This window comes from Cervus elaphus, chromosome 6 (assembly GCF_910594005.1).
Source record: "Cervus elaphus chromosome 6, mCerEla1.1, whole genome shotgun sequence".
NCBI lineage: Eukaryota > Metazoa > Chordata > Mammalia > Artiodactyla > Cervidae > Cervus > Cervus elaphus.
In genome coordinates this window covers 6,439,756-6,451,933 of record NC_057820.1, presented here as the reverse complement: position 1 = coordinate 6,451,933, position 12,178 = coordinate 6,439,756, and the positions used below count along the sequence as shown (strand labels likewise).

Below are 12,178 nucleotides of genomic sequence, written 5' to 3'. Positions count from 1 at the left end.
TTTATAGATTTACCAAGTTCTAGACTTGCATTGATGGACGTTTGCTGCTGCTGCTGCTGCTAAGTCGCTTCAGTCGTGTTGAACTCGGTGAGACCCTAACTCTTCTCTTCGTGACCCCATGGTATTTAAACATGAAATCAGACCCCATGGACAGAGGAGCCTGTCGGGCTACAGTCCATGGGGTCACAAAGAGTCAGACATGACTGAGCGACTTCACTCTAAACTCTTTAAACTTTCACAATAGATTGCAAACTATGCTGCAATAAAATCCTTGGGTTTGTAAAACGGAATCCTAGAAGTCAAAATACTTACCACTCTACATTTTGAAAACATGGACACACTTCTCTTGATGAAGCAATCCTCTTCATGAGGCAATGAAACTTTATTTCCCTGTATGTTAGCTATGAAGGATGTTTTAAAAACTTTCTGATTTTTGTCAATCTGATAAGGGAAGATGGTACTGCATTTGAATTCTAATTTGTATGTTTTGTGTTTTTGCCCTGTAGAATGAGCTTTGCTTTTTTCCCACTTACCAATATGTTTTGGTGATTTCAATTACATTATTTTGATGATTTATTCATGTTGCTATATGAGCACTAATTCATTCATTTTAACTGCTGCATAGTAGCCTAGCGAATGACTATATCCTACATTTATGAATAGATTTCCTTTTTCTAAAGGTATAAATTCAATATATTTATTTTAAAATGTTTTCTTTCTCTTTTAACTATCACAAATTATAATTGTACAATATTGAGAAGTGTAGAACGAAATACAGTTATGGGAGGAGAGTTGCCCCACAGTGCTCTGTGTTGGCCTCTGCCGCGGTCAGCGTGAGTCGGCCACAGGTACACACGCCCCCCCTCTGCACCTGCCTCTCACCTCCCTTCCCATCCCACGGCTCTAGGCTGTCACGGAACCCTGGGTTGAGCGTTCTGTTTGACACAGCTAATTCCCCCTTACTCTCAGTTTTTGCTGACCTAAACCACGCTGAAACACACACATCCACTGGCGCCTATGTTTTTTCTCAGATCTTTAGCTAGAGATGGAATTCCTAAGCCATAGGGGGTCATTGTCACCTTTCCTGGGTGCATTAGTTTGCTAGAGCCGCCATAATAAACTACCACAAACCGGGTGGCTTAAACAATGGGAATTTATTGTCCCACAGTTCTGGAGGCCAGAAGTCTGCAGTCAGGCTGTCAGAGGGCTTGGCTGTTTCCGAGAACCATGAGGAAGCCTCTCTTAGTTTCTAGACACCGCAGACATTCCTTGTCTGAAGTGAAAGTGAAAGTGATGTCACTAAGTCGTGTCCAACTTTTTGCGACCCCATGGACTGTAGCCCACCAGGCTCCTCCGTCCATGGGATTCTCCAGGCAAGAATACTGGAGTAGGTTGCCATTTCCTTCTCCAGGGGATCTTCCCGACCCAGGGATCGAACCCGGGTCTCCCGCATCACAGGCAGACACTTTAACCTCTGAGCCACTAGAATTCCTTGTCTAGCAGATGGCATTCTCCCTGTGTTTCCACATTTCCTTCCTTCTGTGTGTGTCTGTCTCTAGGTCCAAATTTCCTGTTCTTTCTAAGGACCCTGGTCATATTGGGTAAAGGATCCTCCTTATTCTCACCTTAACTTCATCATCTGCAAAGATCCTATTTCCAAATAAGGTCACCTTCTGAGGGGCTGGGAGTTAGAACTTCAGTATCTTTTAGGGGACACGATTAGCTCATAACAGTGGGTGTATCAATGAAGATGCTTTTGGTCACAAGAAAAAGAATACTCAACTATAAGAGGTCTAAAACAAGAGGTTTTTAATAGACACACATAACAAGACATACAGAAGTGGGTGGTCCTTGGGTAGGTTCAGCAGCTCACCCATTACTTGGGACCTTCCATTCCTCCATCTCCCTAGGGCGGCTTTCATTCTTGTGCTTCTTGTCACAAGACGGCTGCTGCAGTTCCAGGCATTACGTCCTTGTATCATGATACCCAGGAACAGAGAGCAAGGGGATGGGCATGACTGCCTTCCCTGCAAGTCTCCTTATCAAGGAATAGCAATCCTTCCCAGAGCCCTCCTGCAGTTGCCTCTGTGCTTCCTCCTTGAATTTTATTAGCCAGAATTGGTGCACATGGCTCCCTAAACTGCAGAGGAGGCTTGCAAAGTGAGTATTTGATATTTGGAATCTCTATGATGGGAGACATGCTTTGCCAGTAAGGAAGAAGAGTGAATGATATCTATTTGGGTTGGAAAGCAAAGTTGTCTGCTACATCACATATGGCCAACCTGGCCTCCAACTTTGTGGTATCAGTTTCCCTTCACAAAAGCAGGGTGAATTCACCTGTTACCGTGCATCCTCACCAGCACTTGGAAATTGTCAAAATATTTTGCCCATCTTTTGTGGCTCTAATTTTTGTCCCCCTGATTACTAACACAATTGATCATTCTTTAATGGTTTTATCGGTCATTCTGGTTTCTTCTGTGAAATGCCTATTTTTATCTTTGAATGCCTGTTTTTATATTGAATTTTTTTCTTTATACTGAATGTATAAAGATTCTAAATTTTTGTCATTTACATGGATTACAAATAAGCTCTCCCTATCTGTGGTCTGACCTGACGTTATTTATCAGGTCCCTTGTCTTACTGAAGATTTTAATATATTCATATTATCTTTTATGGTTGTGCCTTTTTGCATCTTTATTTTTATTTATTTATTTTTCTTTTTGCATCTTTAAAAAAATGTTTATTTATTTTTTGGGCCACACTGCAGGGCATGTGGGATCTTAATTCCCCAACCAGGGATTGAACCCATGCCCTCTGCATTGGAGGCTTGGAATTTTAACCACTGGACCACCAGGGAAGTCCCTTGTATCTTATTTAAGAACTTATTTTCTACCAGAGGTCACAAAATGTCACATATAATCAAAAAATTTTAAAACAATTGATTTTCATTAGTGTTTTATACTTTTGGAATATATTTTTGTGTGTGGTATAATGTAGGAACCTAATTTCATTTTTCCCCCTGCAGTTGGATAGTCAGTTCTGTGAGTTCTATCTATTAAATAATCTATTATTTATGAAGGGCTTTATAATGCCACTTTTGTTGCATATCAGGTTTATTAGTTCACTTCTGGGCTCTAATATGTTTTATGATCTTTTTATTTCTAAACCACATTGTTTAAATTACTAATGTCTTGATACTGAGTAGGGTACCTCTGCTTTCTGCTAGTTTATATTTTTTTTTTTTTGAAGTTTATGCAAACAGAATCACATACTCCATATTTTTGTCTCTGGTGTCTTTCAAGGCTTTGGCATGATGTTTTTTTTAGTTCATCCGTGTTGTACCAATAGTTTCTTCCCTATTATTGCTGAATTGTAGTCCCTTGTGTGTGCATATACCACAATGTGTCTATCCATTCACCTGTTGATGGGTATTTGACTTGTATTCACCTTTTGGATATTATGAGTAAAATTTCTATGACTATTAGTATACAAGCTACTGTGTAGACATGTGGTTTCATTTTTCTTGGGTAAATTCCCGGAAATAAGGTAGCTGAGCCATCGTGGTTTAGCTGTGTAAGAAACTGCTATGCTGCTTCACAAGGTAATTGCATAGTTTTATGCGTCCACTATCAGGGTATGAATATTGTTGCTAGCACTGTTATTGTCAGGCTTTTATGTGCTAGCCATTCTAACGAGCTTCCAGTGGTATTTGAATGGTGGTTTTAATGTGCATTTCCCTCATGACTAATGATATTGAACTTCATCTCATGGACTTATTGAAGTATGTATTCAAGTCTTTTGCCAATCTTTAAAAAATTAGATTTTTGTTCTTACTGTTGAGGTGTAGGTGCTTTATTTATACTGAATACAAGTCCATTTTCAATTCAGTTCACTTCAGTGGCTCAGTCGTGTCCGACTCTTTGCAACCCCATGGACTGCAGCTCTCCAGGCCTCCCTGTCCATCACCAACTCCCAGAGTTTACCCAGACTCATGTCCATTGAGTCAGTGATGCCATCCATCCATCTCATTTCTGTCGTCCCCTTCTCCTTCTGCTTTCAATCTTTCCCAGTATCAGGATTTTTTCAAATGAGTCCTTTATCAAATGTGTCCTAAACATATTTTCTTTCACTTTGTAACTTGTCTTTTCATCTTCTTTAATGGAGTCTTTAAGGACCAAAAATTTTTTTAAAAAACCTTTATAAGATCCAATTTGTTCATTTTCTCTTCTACAACTTGTGCTTTAGGTCTTTGATCAATTTATTGATCAAAAGATCAAAATTATTGTGTATAGTGTGAAGTGAGAGTCAATTTCTTTTTTTGCATATGAAAACTTATTTGCTATAGTATCATTTGGGCTTCCCAGGTGGCCCTAGTGGTAAAGAATCTGCCTGCAATGCAGGAGACCAAGTTCAATCCCTGGGTTAGGAAGATCCCCTGGAGGAGGGCATGGCAACCCACTCCAGTATTCTTGCCTGGAGAATCTCCATGGATAGAGGAGCCTGGTAGGCTACAATCCATTGGGTTGCAAACAGTTGGACACAACTGTAGTATCACTTATGGAAAAAGCTTCCCCTTGCCTTCTTTGACTCCCTTCCTGAAAGTCAGTTGACCGTGTCTCAGTCAATTCCAGAGGCTGTAACAGAATAGCATAGACTGGGTGGTTTATTGGCAACAGAAATTTATTTCTCGAAGTTCTGGAGGCTAAACATCCAAGACCAAGACGTCAGCAGATTCGGTGTGTGCTGACAACCCACTTCCTAGTTCAAAGATGGCCCCTTCTCACTGTGTCCTCACAGGGATTAAGGAGGGAGTTCTCTGGGTCTCTTTTATGAGGTTGCTAATTCCATTCATGATAGCTCCGCTCTCATAAGCTAATTACCCCAAATGCCCCACTGCCAAATAGTATCGCCTTGGGAAACAGGTTTCAACTTATGAATTTTGGGGGTCACATTCAGTCTATAGCACCAAGTATGTATGGGTTTCTTTCTGCCCTCTCTTCTACTTTTTTGATTTATATCAATTCTTTCATGACTCCTACATTGTCTAGATCACTGAAGCTCTTTAGTAAAACCTTGAAATCAAATCCTGTAAGTCTTCTAGCTTTTCCCCTTTGATTGGTTTGGCTAGCTTGTATAATAAAGTTTAGACTCAACTTGTCAATATTTTTAACAAAGCATGCTGTAAGTTTGATTTGTATTTTGTCACCATCTTAATATTGAGCCTTCCAACCCATAAATATGGTATATTTCCTTGAAATGTTAATCACTCAGTTGTGTCCGACTCTTTGCAACCCCAAGGACTGGAGCCTGCCAGACTCCTCTGTCCATGGGATTCTCCAGGCAAGAATACTGGAGAGGGTAGACATTCCCTTCTCCAGGGAATCATCCCTACCCAGGGAACCCAGGTCTTCCGCATTGCAGGCAGATTCTTTAATATCTGAGCCACCAGGGAAGCCCTTAGGCATTTGAAAATTTCTTACAGCAATATTTTGTTTTCAGAGTACAAGTTGTATATATTTTGTTAAATTTGTTAATATTTCCCACTTTTGCACTCCTATAGTTTAATATACATGTATATATTCTACTTTGATATAATATGTAGTATGTAGTTTTCATATAGTACATTATGTGTAGTATTTAATATATAGTTTATAGCATAATAGGGGATGACAAGGGATGAGACGGTTGGATGGCATCACTGACTCGATGGACGTGAGTTTGCGTAAACTCCAGGGTTGGTGATGGACAGGGAAGCCGAGTGTGCAGCAGTCCATGGGGTCACAATCAGACACGACTGAATGACTGAACTGAACCGAACCGATACAATATATTACATATTCTGATCAGTACCACCTCGACCCAAAGACTTCTCCATCCCAGTTCATGGCAATGCCATCCTTCCAGTGTCTCAGGCCCCAAACCCTGGAATTATTGAATCCTTATTTCTCTAGCACTACTTATCCTGTTAGGAAATCTGCAATGAATCAAACATTTATCACATCTGTTACCTCCCTGGTGCAAATCACCATGGGCACTCATCCAGATTACTGGTCTACCTCTCTCTGCCTTTTCCACTTTTCAGACTCTATTTAACAAAGCTGTCCGAGAAATGCTGTGAAGCCTAAGTAATGCCAGGTGCCTCTCCTCAGTTCACCGTGAGTAGAAGCTCGCTGAGCTCAGCCCAGTGGACAGCATCGCCTTTCTGACCTCATTTCCGTCCACTGTCCACCTTGCTCACTGCTCTAGCCACACTGGCTTCTCTGCTGTTTCTGGATCACACCAGGCATCAGGGCTATTGTGAACGCTGTTCCTTCCACCCAGAATGTGGTGGGTGTCTGTGTGACTAACCTCCTTGCTTCCTTTGATCCTTTGCTCAAATGTCATCTACTGTCCTCCCTGTTTAATGCCAAACACAGACACTTCCTCCCAATGACTTCTGACTCCCTTCTCCTGTTCTATTTTCCATTTTCTCCCCTCATAGAATTTATAAATTGCTAGGATATTCTATAATACTCATTATCTTTATTGTCTATTATCAGCCTTGCTCTGGTAGAATGGAATTCTCCCAGGACAGAGATTCTTGTCTGTTTTGTTCACTGGTGCATATTATTTGCTCATAAATGTGCCTGGAACATAGCAGATGCTCAATAAATATTTTCCAGGTGAAGGAATGAATGATTTCTGAGCTTTCCTTCAGCCTGAAGAGTCTTCTGATTTTAAGACTGCTGAAAAAATCCTCACCACCTCAGAGAATGTGGTCAATCTCTTCCTCCTTCCAGTAGGTGGCGGTCTTCACCTTCAACGCAGGCTTCCGGGAGCCTCAAATTTGAGACTCCACTGATTCCTGCATCGCAGGCAGATTCTTTACCATCTGAGCCACCGGATCCTAATTTCTGTTAGGACTCAACTTCATTCTCAGGATAAGTTGTTATTGTTGTTCAGTCACTCAGTCGTGTCCGACTCTTTGCGACCCCATGAACTGTAGCACGCTAGGCTTCCCTGTCCTTCACCATCTCCCGGAGTTTGCTCAAATCACTGTCCATTGAGTCAGTGACGCCATCCAACCATCTCATCCCCTCTGTCATCCCCTTCTCCTCCTGCCCTCAGTCTTTCCCAGCATCAGAGTCTTTTCCAATGAGTCGTCTCTCCTTATCAGGTGGCCAAAGTATCCGAGCTTCGGCTTCAGCATCAGTCCTTCCAATGAATATTCGGGGTTGGTTTCCTTTAGGATTGACTGGGGATAAGAAGGGACATGATTTAAAATTTCCTGCAGGGGGCAGCATTGTTTAGCAGAAAGAGAGGAGTTTGGCGATCAGTCACCTGTCCTGACTGCTGATTGACTTTGGGCAAGTTGCTAAGCTCTAGGACTAGGTAGCTCCAAAGCAGGGGAAAGGGTAGTCCCCCCACCCCAACACACACACACGTAAGGAGGGCTGGTGTAAGAGTTAAACCGGATGTGTCCACGATGAGCACGTGGTGCGTGCTGCGGTGTTCACACCCTCTCCTCGCCCCTTCTAGCACTCCCCTGCCGCTGGGCACTGGAGGCACCTGCGTGAGTGGGTCAGAGGTAGAAAGAGGGGCAAGCGGTGAACAGGAGGGAATACTCATGGTGGGAGGGAAGCTGGTGGGGGTCTGTGGGAAGGAGCTGAGTGGTAGGAAGGGGCGGACATCTCGGTGACCTTGAATCCTGACACTGGTGCCCAGCCTGCATGCATCGAGACTCTAGGTCAGCAATTAAGGAAGCAAACAGAAAACTGCTGTCAGCCTGGGAGCCCAGCTCAACCCAGAAAGTTGCTTATGACAAATCACTTCTTTCAGAAGCTGCTCCTGGAGCTTGTCAGGCATGAACACTGATGAAGCATGCTGATTTTTCACAGTCTTCCCTGGTGGCTCAGATGGTAAATAATCTGCCTGCAATGCAGGAGACACGGCTTCGATCCCTGGGTTGGGAAGATCTGGTGAAGGGAATGGCTACCCACTCCAGTATTCTTGCCTGGAGAATCCCATGGACAGAGGAGCCTGGCGGGCTACAGTCCATGGGGTTGCAAAGAGTCGGACACAAATTAGTGACTGAACAACAAAAAAACAGTTCAGATTGCTGGTTACCGCCAATGCCTGCTCCCCTACCCCCATCCCCCGAGAACACCCACACAAGAACACCAGTGGTTGAACAAGGTGGGTTTATTGCTCTTTGCAGAACAACTGGACGCTCACCCTAGGGATGCACAGGGGCAGGAGAGGGCTCCATCTAAGGATGCTGTGCGTTAGTTGCTTAGTCGTGTCTGACTCTTTGCAACCCCATAGACGGCAGCCCACCAGGCCCTTCCGCCCATGGGATTCCCCAGGCAAGAACACTGGAGTGGGTTGCCATTTCCTTCTCCAAAAGAAACTGTAGAAAGAAAGTGAAGTCCTCAGTCCTGTCCGACTCTTTGCGAACCCATGGACTGTAGCCAACCAGACTCCTCCATCCATGGAATTTTCCAGGCAAGAGTACTGGAGTAGATTGCCTTTTCCTTCTCCATCTAAGGATGTTAGAAGGGACTTAAAGGATTCTGACTTGTTTTATGAGATTTTGGCCAAGTTTCAATGAGGCTGGTTTTCCCTGGATGCTGCCAGGAGGCAAAGGGGAAAGGAGTAATCCTTCATGTGCTGTCTTTTCAGTCGTGTTTGACTCTTGCGACCCCCATTGACTGTTGCCCTCCAGGCTGCTCTGTCCATGAGATTTCCCAGGCAAGAATCGTGGAGTGGGTTGCCGTTTGCTTCGCCAGGGGATCTTCCTGACCCAGGGCTCAAACTCGCGTCTGTTACATCTCCTGCATTGGCAGGTGGTTTCTTTACCCCTGAGCCATCAGGGAAGGCCATAGGGGCTGGACCCCAGTGATATTCGCCGATGCCTGGGCTCATCAGGAGGAACGAGCCACTCGACTTGGCCAGCCTGAGTCAAGAAGGCAGAAGACCCTTGGAATGGCTGCTTGGCTAGTGCCCTGCAGGGACAAAACAGGCTCAGGGGGAATAGAAAACCGGAGGCTAGTCCTTACTCCCCTGGGTCCAGCTGTCTGATCTAATATTATACTTGGGATGCCAAGTCCAAAGGCCAGAGTTTGTCCTGACGACGTTAGCCGAACTCTGCCAATGGAAACCCACTCCCTGCTCCCCCTGCCAGGAAACGATGGGCTCGGGTTCACTTGAAACACAAGCTCACAAAGGAAGGTCCAGCTGGGTCTCTGCCGGCACCTCCAGCTAGCCTCCCCTCCATCTCTGCTGCCTCGCCTGCCTGCCTGCTCTCCTCCAGAGGCTGTTTAGAGGGGGCCGTGGGGTTCGAGTTTCTATTACAAAGACTTCTCTCCATCTTTGAGGCCGGCACAGATTTTTTTCAGAATGATTTTTCAAAAAAAAAAAAAAGTCAGCAGAGGCCAACTCCCTGCTTCCAGCTATCCACCATCTTCCCCTGGTAATTAGGTAAGATTCGGAACCGTTTCCTCGGTCTAAAAGGCCCGTGTGATCTCCTCTAGATTACTTTTGTGACTTGACTTCTCCCCTCTGCTCCCCTTATTCTTCCCTCACTTCCTCAAAATCAGCAAGTTCTTTTCTGCCTCAGGGCCTTTGCACTTTTGCAGGGCTGTCTGCCTGGACCGCACCCCTTCCCAACATCTAGTCTTAGGGAGCCATTTCCTGACCAGCCTTCCTAAAGTGGTCATTGCACCAAAATTCCCCACTGATTCCCTACGCTCTTATCATCACCTGTACTTGTTTTGTTAGCTTATTTGCTTGTTTGGTTCCGATCTGTCTCTCTGACCAGAGAGGAACCTCACGAGGGCAGGGACCTTGTAGAGCAGGGAGGCTGAGGCTCATCCCGTAAGGACGGTGCACACGAGACGCAAGGGTGTGGATGAACCACTTGACACATGGTGGCTTTCTCAGCAAGACTTCTTTGGTGTGTGTGTGCGCTGTCATGTCCAACCCTTTGTGGTCCCGTGGCCTGTAGCCCACCAGGCTCCTCTGTCCATGGGATTCTCCAGGCAAGAATACTGGAGTGGGTTGCCATGCCCTCCTCCAGGGGACCGTCCTGACCCAGGGGTGGAACCCGCGTCTCCTGCATCTCTTGCATTTGCAGGCAGATTCATTCATTACCACTAGCACCACCTGGGAAGCCTTGTGCTCTAAACATATATTTGAAATCGAATTATTCTTCTTTTACTTTGCTTCCTGTCTTATCTCACAGAAGCGGAAACTGCCAAGGGATCAGGCAGGCGTTCACGAGTGCATTCATTTCCAAGGATCCCTGCAAAGCGACAAAGGAGGACTACAAGCCCCTGCTAGACCTGGCGTATCCCACTGTGCCCTGTGGCAAGGTACCTGGGGCCAAGTTATGGATTTAAAAACTGAGGTTAAAAGCCAAAGGGGAGAGGTCATGATCAGGGTGAGGGAAGAGGAAAATTGGATATTAGGGTGTAGGCTTGATTGGCAGGGAGGGAGCTTGTGGGCCTTTGGGAGACCAGGATGTCACAGGGATTCAGGACACCCCGGGGGACACGAGGTGAGAGAGAGAATTGGGGATATAGAAAGAGGAAAGGAAAGTTGGCCAAAAACCAGGCCAAGCAAACCTAACGTAGATCCCAACCCAACCCAAACAGAGGTAACCCACCTGATGAAATTCAGAACTCTCCCTGACCTCTGGCGATGGTGATGCTGGTAACAGCAATGCCTTTTTGAATTTTCTGAGTCTCCTTTTTGTTTACAAAGGGCTCTCTGAACTTTATCCTGTTAGGTTTTCACTGTCAACTTGTGAAATAGACAGGTCAGGCATCAGTATCTCCATTTCACCAGAAAGAATACCGAGACTTCATGAGTTTGGGGACCATGATGACTGAGTTTGATGATCCTGAAAGTGCCCATCTGAAATGTGCAAGGTTCAAGATTTAGAACCAGACAGGCCTGAATTTTAATACACTAATTATACCGGAAAAGGTCTATAACGGAGTGCATCTTTTCTTTTAAGAAAAACTTTATTTGTTTTAATTGTAGGATAATTACTTTACAGTATTGTGATGGTTTGTGACATACATCAATATGAATCGGCCATAGGTATACAGGTGTCCCCTCCATCCTGAACTCCCCGCTCCCATGGAGTGCATCTTTTCTAAAATCAGCGTTTAAGGTGAAAATTCAGTGTGCCCCAAATCATCGTCATGCAGCCCTGCAGCCTTAAAGCCACAAATTACAGCCCATCGTTAGAGCTGCGGTTGCTATGAAGCTCTGGTTGGTACAACAAGAACCAGGCCCTTCACAGAGGGGCTGCTCGTAGATTACCACCCGGGAGACGCTGGCTGAATAGGTGATGGGGCCGCTGACAGGAGACAAGCACTTCACTTGTATTGTCTCATTTCATCTCAGCATCTCAGGGGTCCGTTACAATTGTTATCGACGGGGGCTAAGAGGTCAAGAATCCGCCTGCCAGTGCAGGAGAGGGAAGAGATCAGGGTCTGATCCCTGGGTTGGGAAGATCCCCTGGAGGAAGGCATGGCAAGTGTTGGTTGCTAAGTCATGTCCAACTCTTTGTGACCCATGGACTGTGGCCCACCAGGCTCCTCTGTACATGGGATTCTCAGGCAAGAATTCTGGAGGGGGTTGCCATTCCCTTCTCCAGGGGATCTTCCCCAACCCAGGGGTCGAACCCGGGTCTCACTTGTTACCATCTGAGCCACCAAGGAAGCCCCTAAGGCTTCCCTGGGTCGGGAAGATACTCTGGAGAAGGAAATGCAACCCACTCCAGTATTCTTGCCTGGAGAATCCCGTGGACAGAGGAGCCTGGAGGGCTGCAGTCCACTGGGTCACAAACAGTCAGAGACGACGGAAGTGACTAAGCGCGCACACACCATTTTACGATGGGAACATAAGGCTTAGAGATTCTTTAGTCACCCGAGGTCAGACAGCTAGTGAGCAGTGATGCTGGGTTTTATACAGGCAGCCTGACTCCAGGACCTGGCTTCAAAGGGCAACGTCCACTGCCTCCTACTGAGAATGAACAGATCCATGGAACAGAAGATGGTTCTGAAATTCGACTTTACAAGGGACCTTTACAAGGGTCGCTGAGAGAGCTCACTGTATTTGTTCTTTTCCTTTGTTTGTAAGGGGCTAGGGGAGATTTGAGGGGGAAAGCAGGGATTATAGAGCTCTT

General features: G+C 45.3%; 1 protein-coding gene across 1 annotated transcript in view; it reads left to right on the top strand.

Annotated features, from left to right (window-relative positions):
- The window catches only part of CD38 (CD38 molecule), a 54,143-nt gene that overhangs the window by 21,724 nt on the left and 20,241 nt on the right, over window positions 1–12,178 (top strand). The window contains exon 2 of the mRNA XM_043906147.1: window positions 10,223–10,352. Coding sequence (XP_043762082.1) covers window positions 10,223–10,352 — 130 coding nt within the window. The remainder of the gene's footprint in view (window positions 1–10,222; window positions 10,353–12,178) is intronic.